This window comes from Hyposmocoma kahamanoa, unplaced genomic scaffold (assembly GCF_003589595.1).
Source record: "Hyposmocoma kahamanoa isolate Upper Pololo Valley unplaced genomic scaffold, ASM358959v1 119, whole genome shotgun sequence".
In the NCBI taxonomy this organism is placed as follows: Eukaryota; Metazoa; Arthropoda; class Insecta; order Lepidoptera; family Cosmopterigidae; genus Hyposmocoma; species Hyposmocoma kahamanoa.
In genome coordinates, this window is record NW_020653409.1 from 3,683,560 (window position 1) to 3,697,694 (window position 14,135).

Sequence of the window (14,135 nt, forward strand, 5' to 3'; positions counted from 1 at the left end):
TGACAACTAAAGGTGTCTTAGCCGTAGTGAGAGGATGCTGTAGTCAGGAGAGTTCCCTCGTCGTCAATGAGAGAGCGTTGATGTCTGGATTCAAAGAGATCTTTATTTCTAAAAACTAGACTATTTATACAAATTCTATTTACATGTGTTGTGACGTTCGTACCCAGGATGTGGTAAATAAAATACGATTTGTCAACAACAAATAAATAAAGAGTATTTATTTAAAAATTTATAAACCGTGGTTCGAAGGGCCTAACTTTTAGTCTGATTTCACTTCCGTAGTTCGGTAGTCCCCTGGACACGGTGGCGGCTGCGGGGTCTTCCCTATAAGGCAGCGCCGGGGTTCTGGTACGTATCGGGGTACGCCGGGTCAGTGGGTTGTGGTTTCCGTCCAAGCCCTAGGCAAGTAGGAAGGCTGGAGCGGTGCAGTAGGGTCGTAAACGACGACGGTGGCTATTCTAGCCGTGGTATAATAATACCCTGTGAATAAATGCCCACAGTGAGAATATGTTGGTGAACCTCCGCTGATTGTGAACCCCTTTTACTATGTGCACCTAATATTATAGGGAGAAGCCGAAAGCAGTTGGTGTGGGTGTTCACTATCAGAGCGGAGTTACATAGTTGAAACAGAATGACTTACTTTTTTTTTTTCTTATAAACAGCGAGTTACAATGAAATAATAGCATCAAAAAATTATGATTAGACAATAAAAGATTGCCTTGAAAGATTGTTAAGGCGCTAATAAATGCACAACCAAGAGGCTGCGGACAAGCACTAACTTAGGACTAAACACTGCCTAAAACATATAATATACGTTTGTTCAACACTTACCCTATTGGGGTGCGAGATTACACTTTTTAACTGTATTTAAAAGTCTTCCAATTACGTTGGAAGTTGAGAAAAGGTTGTACTCAAATTAATTTTATTCTATTCCAACGCGTAATAAGACACGTTACGGAAATTTTGGACAACATGTATATATACAACTGATATAGATCCGCCGCGGACAAGGCGAGATGCAGTTATGACCGTCCTTGGTCTGTCCTCTATCACCAACGGTCGTGATGACGACAAAAAACGGGTTCATAGAGAAGCTTCGATATGACGCGGTCGCTCGTCCAATGAGCGCTCTTAAAAAATGGAATACATAAAGTTGACTAAAACAATAAAAATGTTGACTATTACGAGTTATTCCTCGACTAGCAACAACAATACGTTACACTGCCGGGCTCGGGTCCTTTCTAAAGTTTTTCTTTTAGTTTTTGTAAATTCGCAATAAAATGTTAGAGTACAATAAAATGATAACCTATGTACGTGCAACGTTATAGTATGCGAGTATATCTACAATATATTTTTTATTATATTTTTTAATGGAAAACAAAGGAAACATCTACTCAGCTGGCTTGTCTTGCACATTGCTATTCGGTCAGTGCACTGCTGAGTAGTATATTATCGTCACGTGGTAATTTGTCAGATTGTCTGTTCATGTCACGTGAACGTGAACATATCTATAGATTTCGTAACAGTATTTAGAATTACTTCGCCTCGTCATCTCATTAATCATCGTTTGTATTTTTGTTTAATTTTTATCCCCTTGTATATTATTTAATTTTTATCCATATAGAAGAAACTGTATGCTTAGGTACTTTTTAATATTATGTTTACGAGCTGAATAATCGTGCTGTATGTACATATGTTATGTTTGGTTTACTTTCTAGATTAAAACCATAAATTTGAATATTGATTGGAGTACCAATGAATGTAAACTGTTTTGTGCATCTAATAAATAAATAAATTAGGCAAACTGCGTTTTGTAAATACGAAAAACTCCCTTGCCTCACGATTTTTTGCTTAGTCGAAGTCAAAGTTATATATCTCAGCTTTAGAGATCCCCCACACTATCATCTTTCGAGCGTCAGCAGCGTCATGCCAACTCACGCACAGCGTCCGCGAAGCGGAGACGCAACGCCAGGCTGGGCGACTGCGGAATAGTACTAAACTTCGGGTATACGAAGCGCTAGCTCATGTCGACGCTGTGACCGCTGTGCGTGTGTTGTCAAAACGCTGATTCTGAAAAGTCGCTAATGTGGGGGGTCTCTTAGATTACTACCAACCATAGTGGTCCATTTGTTACAGGACATGTGGTTAATCTGCCATGGGCGTTACTGGTAGAAGGAGATATAATAGTTCTAAGGCCAGGACAAGAAGCGCCTGGACATTGCCATGGGCTGCAACCTGGAGACCCAGAGCTGTTCTTTGGACAGACCTTTAAACCTAGCTCACAGGTATTACTTTTAACCTAAATTTTTAGATGATAATTTGTTCTTCTGTAGATAATATCATCCCCTTTTTATCTTATCAAGTGTAAGGGCGCATTTATTCGACACGAATTGCATCGCGCTCACGTTGCTGCCGCGCAGCGACCGCGTGCGTCTAACTGTCATGGCAAAATATGCTCTATTTATTTAGCTTTTACGTTTTAACTTAAACGAGCGTCCCGCATTGAACGGCACGCGGGCGAGGTTGGCTAGAATTTGGTCTACGCGGCGGCAACGCGGCCTCCGCTTGGCGAGAGGAATTTAAATGTTGTTGACTAGTAAATAGAATTCAGATTCGCCATTAAACGAAAGTCTAGCGTAACTGGGCGCTTAGGATGAATGAACCGTACGTCTGGTGGTAAGCGACACACGCACAATGCGGCCAAAATACGGCGCCGACCACTGCGCAAAGTCGATCCCGGATCCCTCCCACTGGAGCACCCGAGAAGGGCACTGTGGGGTATAGCCTCTCCACTGCCCCCGCGGCGGAGATATTCTAGGAAAATTTCCCCGCGAAAAAAAGGTGATACCTAAACTAAACAAAAATTTGTTTACTTGTATCTTAGGTATACAATAAAATGCCGTTCTCTAGGTGTTTTGTTTTAATTAGGTAGAGTAGCGACATAAGTAATCTTCATATGTGTATACTGTCTTTTGCAGCATAAAGAAAACTTCAATTCACCTAGAATAAGGATGCCCCATCAAAACAAAGCTTATAGAATGTGCGAAACGCCATATTTGAAGAATCTAAAATTGGCCTTGGAGCAAGGCACGACGCGACCGCTCACCGTGTTCGAAAAACAGAGGTACTTGGTAAGTTAAATAAAGATGTACAAAATAAGGATAAACGGCGTTAAAATATACAAATACAGTGCAATAAACTAAATAGCGAATCTTTGAAACAATATTGTTTTTGTTTTGAAATGAAATTATTTTATAATAATGAAATATTTTTGGGACTCTGCCAGCAAACCAATTTTTCACCGGAGTTTGACACGACTGGCATTAACATTGGGGGAGGCAGCAAGTCTCGGTACTAACCAGACCAGAGGCTAGGAGTGGAACGTTTGATGGTTAATAAAACCAACTCCAAACCACAATATTTCCTTTCTTAACTTGGCTATAGAGAATCTTAAGTAGCTCAGGGCTCCCTTTATACATAATTTTTTTTTTTTTAATAATAATACCATAGAAGAGAAAAGAAAAGGCTGTAACATAATCTCAGTACAGAGTACTAAAAAAACCGACCTCAAAAGTACGTGAAATTACATATAATTACTAAGTTTTATTGAAATCGGTTACCGGAATGTGCGCAAACACGGATTCACCCCCTAGTTCGCCACTATACGGGACTTGACACAGGATATAATAAAAATCGGTTCTCACTACCCAAAGTATATTAAGTGAGAAAAACGCCTTGAATTAATGAATAGCAAAATCAACCATTAAAATAATTGCTCATTATACTAAAATTTAGGCGCTATTTATAAAAATGAATCTTCATGCGTGAACAGCCACCCTTAGAGGTGGATGATTTTCTTCAAAATTAAATGGGACCACTATGGAGGTACCCCTTTCCAACAAAAAAAGAATCATGAAAATTGGTTCACAAATACCGGAGTTATCGCGTAACATACATACATATAAAAAAAAACATACTGTCGAATTGAGAACCTCCTCCTTTTTTTGAAGTCGGTTAAAAAATAATACAATTATATAAAAACGTTCAAACAGTATAAAATACTCGCTACTAATGCTAAACAGTCTTATAAACTGTCTACTTACCCCAAAGAGGCCGTATGTACGAGTATATACGTCATCCCGGCTTTTATATCTCTCCTAATTCCTAGCCACTTATACATTTTTAGATAGTTCTCAAATACTTCTTCTTTTGATGAGAAAGAAGTATATGACGTAAAGAAGTTACTTTAGAGTTCATCAAAAAATGAAGATACTCCCATGGGCACGTCCTCTCGCTTTGAGAATGTTGATGGGAACGATGACAATCAAACCAATGTAAGAATAATGGAAGGAAAAGGAATTCGAAAACTATTCAAAAATGTATAAATAAGTGGCCAGGAATCAGGAAAGAGGGTAATAAAAAGGCGGGATGACGAAGAAAGGGGTCAGCATTCTTTTAATATAATTTTTTTCAGTGTACAGTGAAAATAATGGAAGGCATAGTATTGCCCCTTGTGATATCCCTAGTAGTGGTCGCGAGTTTCGTCCGGCACGTTTACCATTTGCCGGGTGTAACGCACTGGTCAGAAATATACTTTCTACAAACCATCGCCGCCTCATTGCCGCTGTTGCAAATCGTCTTCCCTATCGCTTGGGTCACACTAAACTGCTATGGACTGGCAAGGTAATGAAGCGTGAAACACACTGAAAGCGGGTGCGGGTCAGACGCGTGTCGGGTCGGGAACGCGGCGGGTGTAATTCCGTGTATTTATATAGACGACACACACCACTTATATAAATACACGGAATTACTCACTCCACGCTCCCGACCCGACCCGCACCCGCTTTCAGTGTGTTTCATACTTAAGTGGGCCTCACTTGGTCACAGACACATTACTCATCTCATTTTCCAACCGTAACCAAGGGTTAGATTTTTGTTCGCTGTGTAATCTAAGGCTTTCGTCTCGAAAATCTCGGTCTTGGAAAGAATAATGCCCAAGTTCCGTAGGGTCTTGAACCAGCAAAAAAAATTAACGACCATCAATTTATACAGGATACAGATACAGGATTTAATTTGTTTTTCCATATAGTTTCTAATTACACTGGATTTATATTTTTTAACTAGTAAAAGTTGATTTAAACAACATTTTCTTTTTGAAGTATGTTAATGAACATTAACATGTTACTTTTACGCGCGTGTTTTCTATACAAACTGAGATACTTCGATACAACGTTAAAAAACGCAGCTGCGCACACCGTTGCGTGACGCGAAACAGTGTAATAATCGCCTTAAGACCTACGTTTATAGGATCATTGTTTGTCGGTGTCACAATTATAGTAACTTTCATTCCTAATTATCACGACGTGAATTGAAGAACTCATGGCAAGTGCAAACGAGGCTTAAAATAACAGGTCATGTGAGTTGTGTTACGTTCAAAAACAAACATTTACAATTTTCTTTTCACGTATTAAACTATAATGAAAATAGAAGTAAATTTGCTTCTTTATCCGCGAACCCAATGAAGGGTAAATCGTGCAATTAGCAGTAGAGCTCCACCTTAATAGGGTCAGGCGTTACTTTGCTGATATGGGAGTAAATTACTACGCCGCGAACGCAACAACTATTTTTTTTTATACTATCAAGTGACGGGACGAACAAGTCGTGCGCCTCGTGTTAACTAATACACCTGTCCATGACAGTAATTTTGACCATCTTGGTAGCCCAGCACTTGGTAACACTTTGGGCGCTAGATGAGGAGGCCTCGTGTTAAACTTTCGGTAGGATTAATGTGACTATTATTTTTTTCCCTCAGAGCGGGACATACACAAAACACATGTTTATGACAGTTAGGATTTAATGTTTAAAATTGTTTGAAAAATGGCTAAAATCAAAAATTAAAAAAACTAATCTTGTGTAGTCTGGTGGGCTGGCTTTATATATTTTTCGCTTTCGCGCCATTTTTTTAAATTTCTTGTCACGTGCGTCCAGTTTAGTAAAAGCGGAACATTTTTAAGTATTTTGAAGACAGCGGGACATGAAGCTTAAAAGCGGGACTGTCCCGCTTAAAGCGAGGCGTATGGTCACTTTAGGTAGAACCAATTTACGAAATTATTTTTTTAAACTTTATTCCAGTTTAAGTATTCTAGGTAGCGCCACTAAAGGTGAATTCCGATGCTCTGTTATTCATAGCACAGGGTATTCCCTATATTACGATTTAGTCGTTGGTATGGGTTTCTGGCACATTATTATTATAATATACTTGTAATTTCCAGGTTCAAACTCCTATCCGAGACTCGACAGAAATACGTCCGCCCCAAATCGTGCTCCATCTCAGAGGACGCCAGCGATCCTTTAATACAGGCTTTAAGCGAATCTAACCTCAAACCGGAAAGCCTCAAGTCTTTAGGGAAAACCTTTTTCAATATCCTTACTGGAAATGAAGATATGGTCGCCAGAACAGCCAATATAGTACATGTGCTCGGCTCTTTATCAGTAAGTAATTTCGACGGCTAAATTAGTAAACCTTGTAACCTCTATCAGTTTATGTCAATCCACCCTATAATATCGATAAAATATTATAGTGTGTTTTGACATCATCGAGTATATAATGTCATGACGAAATGTCATTTAATTTGTTTGACAACTATTCTGCCAAATCATTACGGTGACAACTGCGCTCCCATTGGCCAGCCCGAATTCGAAACAAATGACGGGTGTCGTAAATTGTTTCACTTTAAATAGACCAGTTTAACTTGAGCTTTGCTATAGTGGATGAAAATTTAAAAATTACATATTTAATTACCGACAAAATGTGATACCGTTTATTTTGTAATTAGATGTTTAGCTTATTTTCCCACACCACCAAATGGAACAGCCCCCCATAGTTAGAGATATTATCTTTATTGTAATAAATTCAGAATATTTTTGGAATGTACAGAGACATACACACAGGCCAGTTGTTAGCGCTGTACTGTTTCAGCTTTCTAATTTGTGATTTCAGTGCAAACGAGAGTGATATTTAAAAGTGATATATGGCTCATTTGCCTGATGAGTTGCCAAGGATGGATGGCCCTTATTTCGTCTCTATTTCTAGTTATATACTCAATGATTTACTCAATGATCAGTCTATACTGATGCCACATCCAAGTTTGCGTTGAAATTTTTTCGACTCGTCTTCGACATTTTAAGGCAGTATTTTATAAACTAAAATAACAAAATCCTGTGAACTTTTGAGTAGGCACAAAAACAGAATTACTGGAAACAATTATAGGGCTATCTATGATTATACCTTTATTTTAAAACTAAAAAAGGGCGTAGAAATTATATTTTAAGCTTTAGTTGTTCGATATTGCGCTTGAAGAGTAAAAAAGGGGTTTTGTCCAAAAATGGATATACGCGGTTTTCAAATTTAGCTATCGTTATGTAATATCACTAATAACGCACACGTACTAGGGAAGCCACGCACTAGGGAAACTGTATCGCGGGTGCCATGGAGACACACATAGACAACCACACATTACACCCAAACTCACGAGAGAAATAAAATGTAAGGCATACAAATATTTCTCCCGGCGCGGGAATGAACCCGGAACCCCTATGTGGTAGTCCAACATGGTAACCGTTCGACCACGGAGGCAATAAATTGTGCTATTTATGTTTTGAAGAATAAAATTGACAGTATTTTCTTTTTTTATTCGGTTCACAAAACGGGATACAATTCTAAAATTTTTAAAAGTATTTGAAGAAAGTATTTTTTTGAAAGTATTTGATTAACATTATGACACGAGAAGAATGTACCCTACTTGATGTGAACACAATAATCAAATTTCATTAACAAAAAGTGCATAAATGACAGTAATAAGAAATTTGCATCTAATACTATGAGGAGACTACTCTAATACTATGTGGAAAAATATATAGAAATATTATTATTACTCGAAAGCAGTATTGTATGAATATATTTGTATATATACCAGGGATGCCACATATGTGGCACAGGAGTAAAGAAACGGAATGTGGGTTATGACAACATCGGCAGATGCGAACGCGGACGCGAATTTTATTACCGTTCAAATCTGCAAACCACCCGCATCCCATCCGATCAAAAGTTGATGCTGTTATGTGGTATATAAATAAACCAATGTACAATATAAATACATAGATCATATTATTTGCTTCTGATATAATACTGCAATTTAAAGGCATTATGTGTATTTTCCAATGCACGTGCTTTTAAGCTCGCTCAAAGCAAATAACAATTATTTGGAAATCTCCTTTTGTTCTGCGAAGTGCCGATGTCGCCGGCGGCGGTTTATCTCTTCTCAGTAAAATCATGTCCATTAAAACATTTTTTCTAAAGAATTGTACACACCCACTTCCTTCCCACAATATTTTATTTATACAGGACGCAATTGAAAAGGAGCGGAAAAATATATCAATGTAAAAAAATTAAAATTAAAGGTTTACTGTAATTGATGTAGGCGTCTGCGAGAAAATTCAACTCTAAAATAGGCGTTGAAATGAAAATTTTTTGATTAATTTAAATTCAAAACAATTGTGTTCCAGCACTACGAATTTAAAACCTGTTTCGAAAACCCGCGTCAAATGTGCGAACTGGCAATAACGCATTGTTATCCGCCGTCCATGAATAGCCATCAAACGAGGCACACATCCTCGCATCGCGCGGTATTACTTTCGATCGACAGGCCGTCATCGGAAAAAAATTTAATCGGGTTTACTCTAATCGGGAATATGTGTATGGTGTGAGCTTACATCTTACTAGTGAAAATTTGACATTGGCTTTGTAATTTTACCGAGAATTGTACGTTAACGAGCGGCAGTGCAACGTTAGGAGCCTGTCAGCGGTTATTTGATTATGGTCAACATCACAGAACTGCGCTAAAGAGTACGGTAAGGTAAGGTCCCAAGCCTGGAAATGTACGACTAAAAATTGGTGACCTGTGCCTCTACCATGAGATTACAGTGACAGTTGTCGCTAGCGACCGCGTAAAATGTTTGTATACAAAATGTTGTTTCTTCTTGTGACTGCTAGGGGCGCTGTATAATTTGCCATACAAAATTGTGAAGTAATTTACGCGGTCGCTAGCGACAATTGTCACAGTAAACTCGTGGTAGAGGCACAGATGATTAACAGCCCGCGTTTGCGCCACACGACGTTGCTATTTCGAACAAAATTACCTTTCGCTGTAACTGATCAGAGCACCTACGGTGCTGGCATCCGCGACACACGGTTTCCCTAGTGGGGGGCTATGTTGAGTGTCTGCGTTATTATTGTTATTATTATTATTGTAGGATGCTAGTGCCCTGGAAAAAAAAACGCCAGGTACTTTGTAGTCGTTAACACTGCTAGTGCACTTGATATTGATTTACTCATTCCGTTACACCCTGTATTATACGAAACTATCGCCGCTGTCTTATCAAAGCTCCCGAGAGATAGTAGTGTCATTTATTAATTTAAAATATTTATCAATTACCAAGAACGGTTCTAAATAGAATATGTGATATTTTTATCTGACCACTGGAGGCGTTCTGCGGTATAATTAATATTTATGAAAAATACTGCGTATTATTTATTACTGGTTATTCGTTGTTAACGAAGTCATAATAATAACTATACTTACAAATGGTAGTGCGTGTGTTTGTTTATAAAACTAAACTAATAAAGGCTATATAATAATTATATATATATATATATATATATAAAATATATGTATAATGTATATTTATATATGTATGTGTATATACGTATATGTATATATAGAAAAAAAAATATTTGTAGCGACTGCTGCGATTTGCTACATCAACAAAGTAGTGCAGTAATTTCACAAAATATACTCGTGTGTATATTATATTTTGTGTGTATATTACGTCATTACTCCGGCATTTGGGAATCCAATTTGACGATTCTTTGTTTGTTGGAAAGATTGTGTCAGTATTGGTCCCATTTAAATTTGAACAAAATATTCGATAAACTAGGGGGTGGATAAGGTTTCGCGCACTTTCCGGTAACCGATTTCAATAAAACTTGGCAAACAGATGTAATAATATGAAAATATTTGTTGGTATTAGTACTAGGATAATTGAAGATACTGACGTAGTCCTCAAACGTTGAGTCATAGACTTGTTAGGTTTTATTGTTGCTTTAGGTTTTATTACAGTTACTGTGGTATTTGTAATGTTTTTATTATTATGTTATTTTCTGTCATTGTTTGTGGTTTATTTACTTTTGTAAGTCAAATTAAGCATATTTTATTTATTTTAGTTGCGTGCTAAATGCGCAGTTTGTGTTGCGTCAACAAACATATTAAGTGTCGTTTTCCAGAACTCTACTCAATGCTCAAATCAGGATTTGAGCAGACTTGAGTATGATTTCAAGCACTGGAAATACGACCCTAATGGCAAGGACTTGAGTATGATTTTCAGTGCTTACTGCAATACTCAAGTCCTGACTTGAGCATTGAGTAGAGTTCTGGAATACGACCCTTAGGTAGTTGTTAATTGTTAAAGGGGAAGGTGAAAGTAGGTTGTATGTAATTTATGTATGTAAGACTATTTTTTATTAAAAGGGGATGATGTAGTGAACTGAAAAGTAATCAGTATAAATACTTTGATGTTTAGGAACGCTGTCTCATCTCTACTTGGAACTCTGGACACAGCACTGTACAATATTGAATTTTTATTGAATTGATATTCAATAATTTTTTGTGAAATTACTACATTACTTTTGTTATAATTATTAATACAAAGATCGAGCATTTAGAAATAAATCCTGCAATCCGGCCGTATTCGCACCGACGTCTCCTAGCAAACCGTGTCAGACGCTATCCTAACAAAGCCACGGAACGAACCAGCGGATTTCACGAATTGTCCTATGTGCTTGTTGTCGGATGTCGAAGGAATTTTTGTATTAATGATTATAACAAAACCGTACAATACATTTATAATAATATTAAAAATAAGACATATTAAAAATAAACCACCAGAAGACCTTAAAAACAACTTTTATACCAATACACAATACTTTAAAACGAAAACCATTAAACATGAAATTATGTTTTTTATAGGCCCTATGCTGCGTAGACAAAAAAGGCATTCTATCATGGCCGAACCCTACAGCCGAGAAAGTGTTCTTCCTTCGCAACTCTAATCCGACATCACACAACTCTAGCAAGACCAGCCTTGTGGGGTCCATGGGTCAGAGTCAGACAACTTTGGAACAGCATGGAGATAAAACGGCTGAACCTTCCACTATTGCTGAGGTAACTACAGTGAGAGCACCTCTGATGATATTATACAGTACTAAGGGCGTAATCACACTAGATGCATTACGACTGCGCGCAGTACACTTTTTTTTATCATACCAAATGACAGGACAAACAAGTCGTACGCCTGATAGTAAACGACTCTCTCCAACTTTTCGTGATATATCCATGCAAATAGCCGACCGTCTCCAGCTACTTGGAATGGATCTGTAGTCCAATTTCAACTTCGGCAGATAAATACAATCCATGGCCAAAAATGCAGCCAGAAAGCTTGGCATCCTTTCCAAGGTGAGGCATTACTTAGAATAGAATAGAATAGACATTTATTGCAACGCCACATCACATAGATACAAAGAAAAATATTGATAACACAGACAAGAAAAACAAAATAAAGAGATTTAAGAAACAAAAAAAAAAGCAAATGAAAAAACTTCACACCGGGACAGTTGCTTTTGTTGTTACCAACCACAAATTCGGTCGTGTATTCAGTACTGCTGCCACTTGGATTCTATTGAAAATCGTGCCAAAAGGCTTATAGATCGTTTGGAGTTAGTCGAGACGAAGCTGCAGACCACTGGCGTAAAGTTACCTGCTTATCGGTATTCTACAGGATATATCACGGAGAGTGTGCGATGGAATTGCATGAGTTAATTCCGCCTTCCCCTTTCCATCATGGGGGGGACTTAGGATGGGGTTCCTCCCCTATGTTTTGGACATGCCCAGGATTAGTCACTTTCCATCAGGTGAGATGAAGGTCAAATGCGCACCTTTTTTGTGTGAAAAAAGACACGCCTGTCCATAACAGTGGCAGTGCCACTCAGAGCTTTAAATCACAAAGATCTGATGGATACTGCCACTGCGCCCATCGCCCTGAGACAAAGTTGACAAGTCCCATGCGCCCGTAATTTCACCAACACATTTACCCTTCGAAACCAAAACGAAGTAATTACTACTTGGCGACAGAAATAGGAAAAATGGCAGCCCTTTCCTGGACAAACTCTGTCACAAGGAACTCTACTACTTTAAAAGGTTGCATTGGCAGAAGGTAATTATGATGAAGAGTTGTTGATGTTGCTTTGGGTACATATATTATATTATTTATTATTATAATATATATGTTAGTTTATTATGTATGTATGATAAATGAATATGTTTATATTTTGTTATTTATTTATACCATACAAATTATCGATAAGCTTTCTAATATATTGTTATTCTTGTTTAAGTGTAGCACCAACCTATTGTGTTTTTTTTTCTATTTGTCTCAATGGTTGACTGGTAGAGAATGCCTTATGGCATTAAGTCCGCCATTTGTAATTCAGTGTATTGTACAATAAAGTTTAAATAAATAAGAGTTCCTGCAAAGAAGTAGAAATCCTGCTTGCTCATTATCTTAATTATTTCTGCTGTGAAGCTGTGCTATGAGAATTATTGTGTTCCGGTTTTTGAAAGGTAAGGGTACTGGTGAATCTACAGGTATGGAACTTGTTAACTTTGTGTCTCAGGGTTACGGGCGCTCAAATTTTAATGAGTTGAAGTTTTGTGAGGCACTTGAACTTGTCTGGGTATGTGGCTTACCACAAGGCTCGCGACTTGTTCGTCCTATCACTTGACTACATACAAAAAATCTGGTTGTGAAATTCCCTCCCTTAAAATATTCGATGGGCCCCGTCTCAAGAGAAGAACAGTAGAATCTAAATTCCTACAAAGGAACTTCCTTCCTCGAACTTCCTCAACTCCTATCTGACGTGTTTTTTCCTTTATTTCCTTGTACACAGTGATATTATTTTCCTGTATTTTGTTATTTTACAAAAGTTTATAAATACGTATTATTATTACCTACAGGTGTACATTTTTGTTACTATTCAATAGGTTGATTGTTTAAAATGCTACTAATTGATTTATAAATCATTGCGACCCCATTTACATCTCCTAATTTTCGATTCTTGTAATGCCTGGAAGACATTGCTAATTAGAAATAAGGCCGCCTATTGTACATTAGCTTTATTCCGGTACATATGAATGAATGAAATATTCTTTATTGAACATAAAACTACGTCGGCAATACAGAACGATAATTAAAATATAAAATAACAAGCCGTCTAACAATTCAACAAATCAATCTATCAAATCATTTTTAAACATTTAAAGCTCGACCATCTCCAATAGCGAGAATTTGCTATAATCGCCATAATTGTCATCATAGTACAGCTGAAATCTAATTTGCCAGAAGATGTTGCTGTTTAACCCGGTTATTAGTGCCAAATACAATTTATTCATAAGTTTTAATTTAATATTCTAGATATTAGACTTAACACACGATCAGAACGCGCCGTTTTGTGTGGAATTCGACGACCAGCGCTGGCGGCAACACTTAGCCAGACTGAAACCGCTTGGTCTGGCCGCCCTGTTGAATACCTGCGCACCCGCGCCCCGGCACACCTACGCTCATTTCTGCGCACATCTCACATGCGAAGCCTTGAACAGGTTAGTACCATACATTGACCTATCAACACAAATAACGTCAGTTCTAATACAAAAACTACGAAAACATATTCATTGTACCACAAAACAAATTACAAATTTTAACAATTAATTTAAAACGTTACTGTGCAAAGGCGAGCTTATCCCATAAAGGGATTTCTTCCAACTAGCCTTTAATAGTAATATTATAATTAATGTATTCGAACAATATGTATACACAGGGTGACAAGTTGAACGAATTAAATATTTAAAGAGGCGAATGTGTTGTGAAGCGATATTTATTCATACAAGAAATAAATTATCGTTGTATATATTTCCTTGCAAATGTGATGGAAAACATTGTATGCAGCACGGACGGTAAAAGTTACA

General features: G+C 37.5%; 1 protein-coding gene across 3 annotated transcripts in view; it reads left to right on the plus strand.

Annotated features, from left to right (window-relative positions):
• Positions 1-14,135, plus strand: part of LOC113239973 (transmembrane protein 94) — a 79,301-nt gene that overhangs the window by 31,806 nt on the left and 33,360 nt on the right. For all 3 annotated transcript variants that reach the window (XM_026477162.1, XM_026477163.1, XM_026477164.1), the window contains exons 4-9: positions 2,137-2,285; positions 2,979-3,131; positions 4,475-4,683; positions 6,273-6,492; positions 11,085-11,279; positions 13,585-13,769. In XM_026477162.1, the coding sequence (XP_026332947.1) occupies positions 2,137-2,285; positions 2,979-3,131; positions 4,475-4,683; positions 6,273-6,492; positions 11,085-11,279; positions 13,585-13,769 (1,111 nt within the window). The remainder of the gene's footprint in view (positions 1-2,136; positions 2,286-2,978; positions 3,132-4,474; positions 4,684-6,272; positions 6,493-11,084; positions 11,280-13,584; positions 13,770-14,135) is intronic.